This window comes from Papaver somniferum, chromosome 2 (assembly GCF_003573695.1).
Source record: "Papaver somniferum cultivar HN1 chromosome 2, ASM357369v1, whole genome shotgun sequence".
Lineage (NCBI taxonomy): Eukaryota > Viridiplantae > Streptophyta > Magnoliopsida > Ranunculales > Papaveraceae > Papaver > Papaver somniferum.
The window spans coordinates 6273469-6285160 of NC_039359.1; the positions used below are offsets into that span (position 1 = coordinate 6273469).

The 11692-nt window shown below is 35.2% G+C and overlaps 1 protein-coding gene across 1 annotated transcript; it reads right to left on the reverse strand.

The window, feature by feature from the left end:
• Nucleotides 1-1382: 1382 nt before the first annotated feature.
• Nucleotides 1383-2867, reverse strand: LOC113346765 (heterodimeric geranylgeranyl pyrophosphate synthase small subunit, chloroplastic-like). Its single transcript, XM_026590273.1, has 2 exons — nt 2271-2867; nt 1383-2170 (listed from the first exon to the last, which is right to left on the reverse strand). Exons 1-2 carry the CDS (start codon nt 2850-2852, stop codon nt 1472-1474), a joined length of 1281 nt encoding a protein of 426 aa, XP_026446058.1. The 5' UTR covers nt 2853-2867; the 3' UTR covers nt 1383-1471.
• Nucleotides 2868-11692: the final 8825 nt, after the last annotated feature.

Genomic DNA, 11692 nt, shown 5'->3' on the forward strand with positions numbered 1-11692 from the left:
CTGTACTTGTTGTTGTTCGGCCGCATCCATTTGCTTAGTCCATATAGCATATTGTCGTTCATTCATTATGCCGGTGTCCAAGGAGAGTAACTTGTTTAGCTTACAATCCATGTAGTATTTTTCTTGCGAAAGACGACTTTTCTGTTGATTATTTAAAGAAATGGCACGGTCCCTGACTCTATCTGCCTCCATTTGCATCTCTATTGCCTTGTGATCAGCATAGTTGAACTCGCTTGAACCTCCTTCCGCTGCTCGTTGGGCTGCGTCTCTTGCTGCTTTCTAACCACCTTCTCTTCTTCTCTTGCAGTTGGTGTTAACGTCTCGATTACTATTGTGTTGATCCTGACTACCTGGAGTTCCATCAGGTGAGGAAGCAGGCCCTCCATTCTGAAAATCCTGTAAAATTGGACCATATGGTGATCTTCCAGGCACTTGATGACCTTCCATCAAGTATGGATTAAGCTTGTTAAGCACCCTCAAAATGGTGAAACAAGTTTCACGTTGGAAGCTTGAACCTTTGTGAGATCTTTGCCACTGTTCCCGACATCTTCGTTCCACATCCGGTTCGCCTTCACCACTTCTTTTGTTGTTCCACATTTGAGTGATCAAAGCTACATATTCAGAAACGGATGCTGAAATTGTGTGAAAACACTGACACAACCCATCGACATCACGGCTATGAATGTTACCGGTTTCTTCACGAAATTTTTGTAAAATCTTACCATAAAAAGTTTTTTTTTTCTTGACAAATACCATTGATATCATGTAATGTATATAATACATAATTTCTTCAAAGTGACTCGTCTTCATCCATCGTATACTTGGGACCACGAATTCTTGTGTTCCTTTGTTGTGATTGTTGTGTTTCTTGTGGTGTTTGTTGTTGTGATCGTTGTTGTGAGAATGCCATATTTGTTAAAGATGAAATTTTTCTGAAAGAATGAATTGATATGAATAGTTTTGTTTGAAAAGAAAAAGAAAAGTCAGAGACGGTATGGAAATTGTGTAATGTTGAGGTAGTGTTGAAGAAGGTGTGAGTTTAAGTTTGTAGACGAAGTGAATTTATAGGGAAAAGAAAGGAACAATGCTGTCGGGATCGAAAGAGCAGTTGGCCTTCTTAGAAAGAACACGGAGTCGTTAACAAAAACGCTAGCGTCCTAACTAAGGACGCGCGTTGAAAGTACATACGCTGGCGTTATTTCTTCAGACGCTAGTAGGAATATCGCCCGTCCTTATCACAGGCGCGCGATGATTGTTCCATCTCGATGTTCAAATCAACAAATTTGTTGATTTGAACATCCATTTTTCATGTTTGTTCATTCCATAGTGGGAGCAAAATGAACAAATTTTGAGTTTATTAATTTCATAGTGGGAGCAAAACCAACAAACTTCAAAATCTATAAATTTTATTACTAGTTGGTAAACAACAACGGCCGTATACTTGACACAACTCACACTACTCCTGATAAAACTACAGAGAAGCAGCCTCTCTAGCATCACTAACATCATCTTGATTATCAACAACAACAAATCCTCTATGAACAGCATAATCAACAAAACTGTAAAGTGGTGCAACTTTTTCATAACCATACTTATCAAATCCATCAAGTTCTTTCTTAGCCTTTGTACTCAATTCCTCAATCATTTCCAATCCTTTATCTACACCATTAACACTCACGTAACTCATTTTCTCCCTATTCTTCTTCCCTTCTCCTTCCATTTCTTTTGCTTTTAAAACATCATCAACCATTTGATACAAAACTCCAACAGTTCTTCCATACCTTCTCAATCTCGCCACCTCTTCGTCATCAGCTCCGGCTAATAATCCACCACAAGCAGCGGAACACTCGGCCATTTCTCCGAACTTCTTTTCTTGCACAAATTCAAGATTTTTGTTACCATTTGTTAAATCAAGAAATTGTCCTGCTGCCATACCTGTTGAACCAACTGCCCGTGCAAATTCTGAGATCACACGTAGTATTCGAGATTCAGGAATGATATCAGTTGGTGTATATGTTACTATATGTTGAAACCCTAGCGGAAAAAGAGCATCTCCAGCTAGAATTGCCATGTCTTCACCATAAATTGCATGATTTGTTGGTCTGCCTCTTCTTGTAAAATCATTATCCATGTATGGTAAATCATCGTGTATCAGTGAAGCTGCATGAACCTATCACAAATCCGATTCAAGAAAATGAGTTTTCAAAGTAAAAATCTAGAGAGAAACAGAAGTTTGCATTAAAAAAATTTAGTAGAAAATAGAGACACACCATTTCTAGGGCACAAGCAGTAGGGAAAGCAGCGCGGCGAGGAACTCCGAAGAGTTCAGCGGAGGCGATGAACATAATAGGGGGAGCCCGTTTAGCAGCTTTGTCAAGAACGGAATAACGCATTGACTCATAGATCTGATCAGGATACTTAACGGGAATGGCTTCATCTAATTTCTGATTGATTTCTGTAATTAAGGTTTTCCAATATGTCTTTAGATCAAATTGGATTTGATTGGATGAAGGTGAAGCTGAAACTGAAGCTGAACATCGGAATGCTCGTTGATGGTATCGGAAAATCGGGCGATTTCTGGTTAAGTAGAGATCGGAAGTAGAAGAAGAAGAGGGAATGACAGTTGTGAAGGAAATCATTGCATTTAACTGTTTTTGTTTAGAAGAAGTATTAAAACCTTGAAGTTGAGGGTTATTAATGGCGGACGATGGTTTTGTGGGTAATCTCTGTTTCGCTATCTTATTGTTACCCAGACGCAATATTCGTAGTGATGATGATGAGTTAAGAGATGAGATTTTGTACATTGTCAGTGCTGTATGATTCAATACATCTAGGTGTATCGATGTTTTCATCTTTTATTGTAAAATTTCTATCTTTAGAAAAATGTAAGACCATTGATGGATTCATTCAAAATGAGAGGTTTGGATCTGTGATGCTGTACCGTGCTGTTACAGTACTTATATAGACTTTATTCGTAAAAAATAAAAGCTAAGGGTGGACCAAAATTGGCGTACCAATTGTGGACCGCCAATTTCTGCCCACTGGATGTTGTTTTTAGCTCTTTACCTTTATAAGTTCGTAAACTGAGCGAAATAATTTGTAAACCGAAAAACTAACTTGACGACTCCTTATAAAAATTAATAGTGAGTGCTTGAGCAATAAATTGCTCTTTTACCTAATATTCGATAAGATCATAATTTCTTGAATTTTTCTTTGCAAAGTTCATCATGGTAAGAAATATGAGTAATATGAGTAATATGAGTAATATGAGAAATATGGTAAGAAATTAATAGTCATACGATATGTCTTAATAGATAGAATGGTAGATAATATGAGTAAATGGGATAGCAGTCTTCACATACGATTGTTGATGAAGTTCTCGTTGACGTCGTTGTTTTTCAGTCTTCATTCTTCAAGGTTGACTGGTGGATTCTGATATTCAACTACCATGCTCTATTCCAAGTCCGAGGATGACTATAATAAACTATAAATCAGAATGTATTTTTGATCATCTAATTTCATAACAAGCTTGACATACCAAAATTTGTGAGTTTGACTGAGCGATGCTCTAACAAGAGCTTTTACAGATAATTGTAAAAGGGGAGCATTTTGATGGAGGAATGATTGCAGATTATGAAGTGGAGCATATGGAGTGTTTATCCATGAGGAAAGTTAAGAGATGGGCACTATAAAGGGGTTATGCCAGAGCTTTTTTTTAGTCAGATAGTAAAGTCTAAATAAAGTCTATTATTGAACAAACTAGTTATGTTCATTGGAAAAATCAGCGAATTTTCCTTGATATTAAGTTTTTATCAAAAGATCATGAATTTTGAGCACATCGGTCTGTTAACATACTAAAGAATGGAGTAGCTGATTCATTGGCTAAGAAAGCTAGAATCAGTGAAGTAAATCTTGAGTATTATGAGACCCTGCCTAATGATATCCTACATTGGACTATCAAGGAAAATATTATTGTATTAATCAGAGTTAATTAACAAATTTACTCTTGATTAAATAAATGAATAAATCTTAACAAACCTCAGAAAACAAAACCGTGTAAAAACCGACTACTCACATTAAGTTGAGACGTCCACCCAAAAATGAACGATGTTTTAATTTCTAGAGATGGGTAGTTTACATCATTTTTTTTCAAGTGAGAGGGATGGTTTTTACACCATTTTTTTCAATATTTGTGTAGGATCATTGATGAATTAATTCAGGAATGCCTGACATCATAACATTTGTTAGATTAATAGGATAATTACCTAAACAACTATCAGAAGTGCTCTGCTTATGAGCATATTTAGCTAACCCATCTTCACATAGCAAGCCTATTTGTGAGCACCGAACTCCAACTATTAAAAAACACTAAAAAAGTATCTAATATCTTCAATGATCCTCTCAAATCACGTGGAACAATTCATTCTTCACCTTGGATATCTTTTATCAAGCTTTGATAACCAGTTTCCAGAGTTAACATAATACTCCAAATATTTAGAAGCTAATGCTCCACTAAAGCGTATGGACAACAATCCCATATGGTTTCTTGCAAAATTGTGGATTACTAGTCCATATCCAACATTTTTAGTTCTGGCATAGTAACATCACAATATATTTTTAAGTGATTTGCATCAGGCTGAACCTATTTTAGTACAACAAGAGAGGAAAGATTAGTATAATTGGACACACTATCAAATCTTCTAAGAAAATCATATATTACTTTAATGGTTTGTTGTCGAGTAGCATATTTGTTATTAGATATCATGAAACATCTCTCCTTCTAAAAAAAACATGATATTAACTACCATCTAATTAGTAATAGTTTTCTCGTCGAGTCAAACCAACTAAGAATCTCATTCCCATCCTCCAAATAATGGCAATGAACTTGATCAAATCTATAACCTGCCACACTGAACCATGTCACTTTATCAAATGAACATTCTAACATGATGTGGAAAACAAACACAATGTTATATTTGTATTTGTTACAACTTACTTTTTCCTGAAAAAAATCCTGCTCAAGTTATGTTTGGAAGGTAAATATCCTTTACACACTTTGAAATGAAAATATGTATCCTAGGAATAGTATTAATTTTTAAAGATTAATAGTTTCACATTGTCTAGGTTATCTAAGATCCTGCGGTTTATAATCCTCAGGGCCTATCCACTCATTGCAAATTGGTTTTGAGTTGGATACCTGCAGACTTTAACATGGTATCAGAGCAGGCTACTTGCGACGAGTCATTTGACCGCTCTTTTACTCCATGTCACCCGATTTATTATCCACGTGTTAGACCCAACAAGGCTACATGTGAGTGGGCGTGTTGAGATTATTAGTCCCACATTGTCTGGGTTATCTAAGATCCTGCGGTTTATAATCATTAGGGCCACTCCAGTCATTTCCAATTGGTTTTGAATTGGATTCCCACATTCTAACATTAATAAACCCAATCCTTTCCAAATATTGTAGGAAGTATACATCTGCAGATCTTAGGAAGTATACATCTGCAGATCTTCACCCTGATGAAACTTCAAATTGTAAAAAGTCGTATAGTAAGCAAATTTAACTGAGAAATAACCATTTTTTGTCTGAGTCTAAAAATTAGTTTATCACTACTTTTGATAAGAATCCTCGTATTCATAATAGCTTAAGCAATATTGTCATCAAAGAGATGTGGAATAATATTTTTTTTCCATCTTTTCTTTACTTTATCAATAATTTTTGACACATAAGAGTAGATATAAAGTCTACTTGCAGTAAATGATGGTATAATAGGAGCATCTTGGTTAGACAACCATTAATATTTCCAGGTTATGACATGCTTACAGTTTCCTAATTACCAAAAACTATGTTGTTTTATGAACTCGGATTCATTGTTAGTGCTCTTCCAACACCACCAATAGGAGATAACGTTTTGAAGTACTGTTCCTCAAGATAACTGACCCATAATATTTTGAGTTGTACAAAGACTCCAAGAAGAATTATCCAGCAAAGCATGGTTGAAGAACCTAAGATCTTTAAAATTCAAGCCACCACCTGATATAGACCTACACATGTTATTCCAAGAAGTAAAAAAGTTTTCATTCTTTGTAGGTTTATCCCACCAAAATCTTAGCTGAATAAGCTTTAACTTCTTATATTTTCCTCTGGGAGCTTAAAACCCATTTAATGAAATGGAATAGTATTAAGCACAGTGTTAACCATAGTATACCTTCTAGCCTGAGACTGAATTCTTCTCTGCATATTATCAATAAGATAATTAAAAAAAATCTTGTAACTCATTCTTAAGAATAGTGGCACACTAATATATTTCTAGTTTGAATCCATTTTCTTAACTTGTAACATTTATAGTTATGTCATTACAGGCAGAACCATTCAAATTCCGTCTAAGTATATTGGCTTTCTGATAATTTAACAGTTTTCCAGAAGATGCATAGAAATCCCAAAGGATACTCTACAGAGGCATGATGCTATCTAAATCAACCTTAACAAAGATTAAACAACCACCAACAAAAAACATATGACTAGTTACTAATTTGTGGTACTCTTTTAGCAATTTTGATACCATTTATATTCTTTATTGCATCTTTAATAACCATAGCTCTTGAAATGATAAAAAAGTAATGAGAGATGGCACTTGCCTAATTTCACTTGAGGGATGGAAAGATTCACAAGGTAAACCATTAACAAGAACTGAAGTTTCTGTTGCAGAGATATGGTGAAGTATAAGAGAAGCCCATTTATCGAAAAAAAATTCATTTTCTTCATAACCTCATGTTAGAGCACTGCTCGGTCGAACTCGCAAGCATTGCTATCTTAAGATTGTTTGTCAAGTTTAGGTGATCAAAACTATAAGTCTTGATTTTTATTCTACTTATAGCTATCTCGGACTAGGATAAAATGTGTAGTTGAGCTTTAGGCTTCACGATGTTTATCGATTGAAGACGAAGATCTACTGAGGAGAGCTTAGAGGAACTTCATCAACAAAAGGTATGTGGAGACTAAAACTTATCTATCACTCAGTGTCTATTCTATTCTATCTCATATTGACACTAAGTCGTATAGCTATATGGACTTTTACATTATGCACATTTGATTTCGAGCTGAGTTTAACTCGTTTATATCTTTCTCGAAATATGTGTTGGAAGCTTTTTTCTTTAGTTCATTCATCATTATTCTAAATAATGAGTTTAGTTGGAAAAAAATTATTTGTTGGATACTAAATAATGAGTCAAAAGATGATCATGTGAAAATTGTATGAGACAGTCATTTGATATAGACTCGGAATGTTTCATATTGATCAATCGATCACTTGAAAATTACTTATAAGCTAATAGTTTGTGTGAGACAGTATGCAAACTGTTATGGTATGATTCAGGACCGGAAACCAAGTTTGCATACCAGTATGCGAACGGTTTTAACTGAAATATTACGGGAACCAAGTATGCATACCAGTATGCGAACGGTTCTACCTGAGTTAGGTCCGGGACGACAATATACATACCGGTTTGCGAACTGTCGGACAACACCAAAGTTCGGAACTTAAGTTTGGGCACCCGTTTGCAAACTAAGTTAGTTTAAGTTCTAAAATCGGTTAATTATGATTTCATACGCATGAACAAATACATATATAAATCAAGGAATGCAATCTTTGCAAACCGTGGCTTAATGTTCATGAATTGATTCTCTTGAATCAATCTGATTTTGTTTCAATTGTGTCTTGTATACTTATATGAGAATATAAAAAATTGAACAACTATATGAGTAACACAATTAGATTCATTTGATTATCATTTGATCTAGAAGTGTTAGATGAATATGCTTAATACAAAAGTGTTCATATGGCTAACTTCGGTTTACTATTGTTGAGCCAACTCAATATACACGTTTGGGTACGGTTATCCATATCTAAATGAAGGTGTTAGAGCACTGCTCGGTCGAACTCGCAAGCGTTGCTATCTCAAGCTTGTTATCAAGTTTAGTTGCCAAAACTATAAGTCTTGATTTATAATCTACTTAAAGTTATGTCTCCGACTAGGATAGAATGTGTAGTTGAGCATTAGACTTCACGACGTTCATCGATTGAAGATGAAGAACTACTAAGGGGAGATTTTGGAACTTCATCAACAAAAGGTATGTGGAGACTTGAACTCATCTATCACTCAGAAGTCTATTTTTATTCTATCTCTTATTGAGACAAAAGTCGTATAGCTATATAGACTTTATAGTATACACATTCGATATTTCGAGCTGAGTTTAACTCGCTTACATATTTCTCGAAATATGTGTTGGTAAACTTTCGCTTTAACCAACTTCATCTTTATTCTTGATGAAAATCAAAAGATGATCATGTGAAAATTTTCTGGTAACATCTTACATGATTTGTGTGAGACAGTCATTTGATGTAGACTCGGAATGTTTCGTATTGATCTATCGATCACTTGAAAATTGCTTTGAAGCTAATTGTTTGTGTGAGACAGCTATTCCGGTCTTCCAAGAATGTTTCAATGATTAATATGGAGTTTAAAACGATTAACCATTGATTGAATATAACACAGTATGCGTACTTGTATGCTAACAGTTGCAAGTTATTCAAAGTCCGGGAACCATAGTATGCATACCCGTAAGCGTACTGGTTAGTTAGTTGAAAGTCCGGGAACTTAGTATGCATACTCGTATGCATATCGACATAAAGTTCAAGTCCCAAACTATGTTCGGCCACTTAAGTATGCGTACCCGTTTGCATACTTGAGTGGGTTAAGTTCTAAAAAGTCGGTTTGTTCATGAACTAATATATTTATATATTAAGGAATGCAGTTTTTTGAAAACCATGGTTATAATGTTCGTGAATTGATTCAAGTGAATCAAAATCGATTTTGCTTCAATTGTGTCTTGTATACTTCTATAAGAATATAAACAAATAATATATTTGTTTGGGCATCACAAGAATTTGTGAAAACCAAGGTTATATGTTAAGGCTAATCCCCTTAACATTACAGGTTGTAACTATCCAACCTTTATGCAAAGGAATCAGTACTGCGATATACCTAGATTTGCCTAAAATGTGGCATGAAGTCTTTTCATTATCAAAATGATAACTTTGTAAAGGCGAAGACAAGATCCGATGCTCCCAATTGGAGAAAGACTAACTTGCAAAAGAATAGTCAATCCAATTCTCCTCCGAGAATTCTAGAAGAGAGTAATGGGAAGAAGGTTTCGGTTGTTCCTAAACGCACTCAGAAGTGGATACCAAAAAAAATCAATGATGCTTTGAGTGTGAAAAGGAATGATCTACCAGAAAATTCCATGATTATGGAGAATGCAGTATCGATGATGTTGGAACTTAAAAAGTTCTTTGGAAATATGGATTTGGATGTGAAAGGTTCTAAAAGCGATCTCTTTCATGATAATCCAAAAGTGAAACAAAATAAGCCAAAAACTATAAATGGTGAAAAATCTGAAAAAGCGGGGGTCTAACAACCACACCCAATATTTCGCTTAGCAATCTGTATGGACAACTCCAATATAATTCCAAGAGAATCAACTAGATAGTCAGACTCAATCAATGGAAATATATCCAAGAGTTTGTATCTCTGTTTTACAATGTAATCAGCAAATCAAACAGATAGAAATCCGTGAGCCTGGTTATTATGTGAAATAACTTGAACGGTACCAAAGACCAATGTTCAAGTGTCAATCAATATAATCAACAACCAAAGGTTGGATTCTATAATTGATTGAACTACGCACAACCTGTGATATTTCCATTATATAAAAAAATATAATGCGGAAAAGAAATAACACAGACACCATAAATTTTGTTAACGAGGAAACCGAAAATGTAGAAAAACCCCGGTACCTAGTCCGGATTTAAACATCACATTGTATTAAGCCGCTATAGACACTAGCCTACTCCAAGTTAACTTCGGACTAGAATGTAGTTGATCCCTACCCAATCTCACACTGATCAACGTATAGTTGCGCTTCTTACGTCTCTGAATCCCAGCAGGACTCTACGCACTTGATTCCCTTAGCTGATCTCACCCATATCTAAGAGTTGTTACGACCCAAAGTCGAAGAATTGATAAAAAAATCGGTCTCACATAGAAAAGTCTATTGTATAGATAAATCTGTCTCCCACAGATAAACCTATGAGTTTTGTTCCGTCTCCCGAAGAACATCCTAGAAATATCAATCACCTCACAATAATCTTAATCGTATGGTAGCGAAACAAGATATTGTGGAATCACAAATGATGAGACGAAGATGTTTGTGACTACTTTTTATCTTGCCTATCGGGGATTAAATCTCGATCCAATATTAGAGAAGATAGTACTCAATACGATAGAAACATCAAGATCAGATCACGCAACTACAGAGAAAATAGTTGGGTTTGGCTTCACAATCCTAAGGAAGTCTTCAAGTCTTTAACCTACAGGGTTACGTGAAAAACCTAAGGTTATAGGAGAATCGACTTTAGTCGCAACTAGTATCACACAGGAGGTGTGGGGATTAGGTTTCACAGTTGCTAGAGTTGTCCTTTATATAATCTTCAAATCAGGGTTTCCAATCAAAGTTACCTTGGTAATAAAGCATTCAATATTCACCGTTAGATGAAAATCTGATTAGACTCAAGCTAATATCTTTCAACCATTAGATCGAACTTAGCTTGTTACACACAAATGAAATGTACCTTCATTTAGATATGAGTAACCGTACCTAAATGTGTACACCTTGTTGGCTCAACAATAGTTAACCGAAGTTAGCCATATGAACACTTTCATATCAACCTTAATTATCTTAACCATAACTAGTTCAAATGACTCAAATGAAACTAGTTCTAGAGTTGTTTAATTGTTTATCTTCTCATAGAAGTTTACAAGACATAATTGAAGCAAAATCGATTTTTATTCACTCGAATCAAGTCATGAACATTATAGCCATGGTTTGCAAAAGATTGCAATCCTTATTATGTAAATGTATTAGTTCATGAACAAACCGATTTTAGAACATTATCCACTTAAGTATGCGTACGAGTATGCATACCTAAATGGCCGTACTAAGTTTGGGTTTCGCAAGAACGCGAACTGGTACGCATACCATCCAAACTCAGCATAAATTTTCGGACCTGAACCTTACGCTAGTATGCGTACCGGTTTGCATACCAGGTTCCCATACTTTCTCAAAACCAACAAGTACGCATACGGGTATGCATACCATGGTTCCCGGACATGGATTACATATATGCAAGTACACATACTATGCTTAAATCCGATTGTTCTAAACTCTCACTTCAACCACTGAAACATTCTTGGAAGACGGGAATACTTGTCTCACACAAACTATTAGCTTCAAATAAATTTTCAAGTGATCGAATGATCAATATGAAATATTTCGAGACTACATCAAATGACCGTCTCATGCAAATCATGTAAGATGTTACCAGGAGATTTTAACATGATCATCTTATGACTTCCGTCAAGAATATAAGATAAACTTGGTTAAAGCGAACGCTTACCAACACATATTTTTAAGAAATATGTAAGCGAGTTAAACTCAACACGAAATATCAAATGTGCATAATCGAAGTCTCTATAGCTATACGACTTTTGTCTCAAACAGGAGATAGAGTAGATCGACTTTTGAGTGATAGATGAGTTCAATTATCCACATACCTTTTGTTGATGAAGT

What these genes read in the sequence shown, in the direction of transcription:
- LOC113346765 (XM_026590273.1), bottom strand. Translation starts at nt 2,852, where the DNA reads ATGAAAACATCGATACACCTAGATGTATTGAATCATACAGCACTGACA. An exon ending in CTGCTTGTGCCCTAGAAATG is followed by an intron (nt 2,171 to 2,270) that starts GTGTGTCTCTAT and finishes GATTTGTGATAG; the next exon opens with GTTCATGCAGCTTCACTGAT.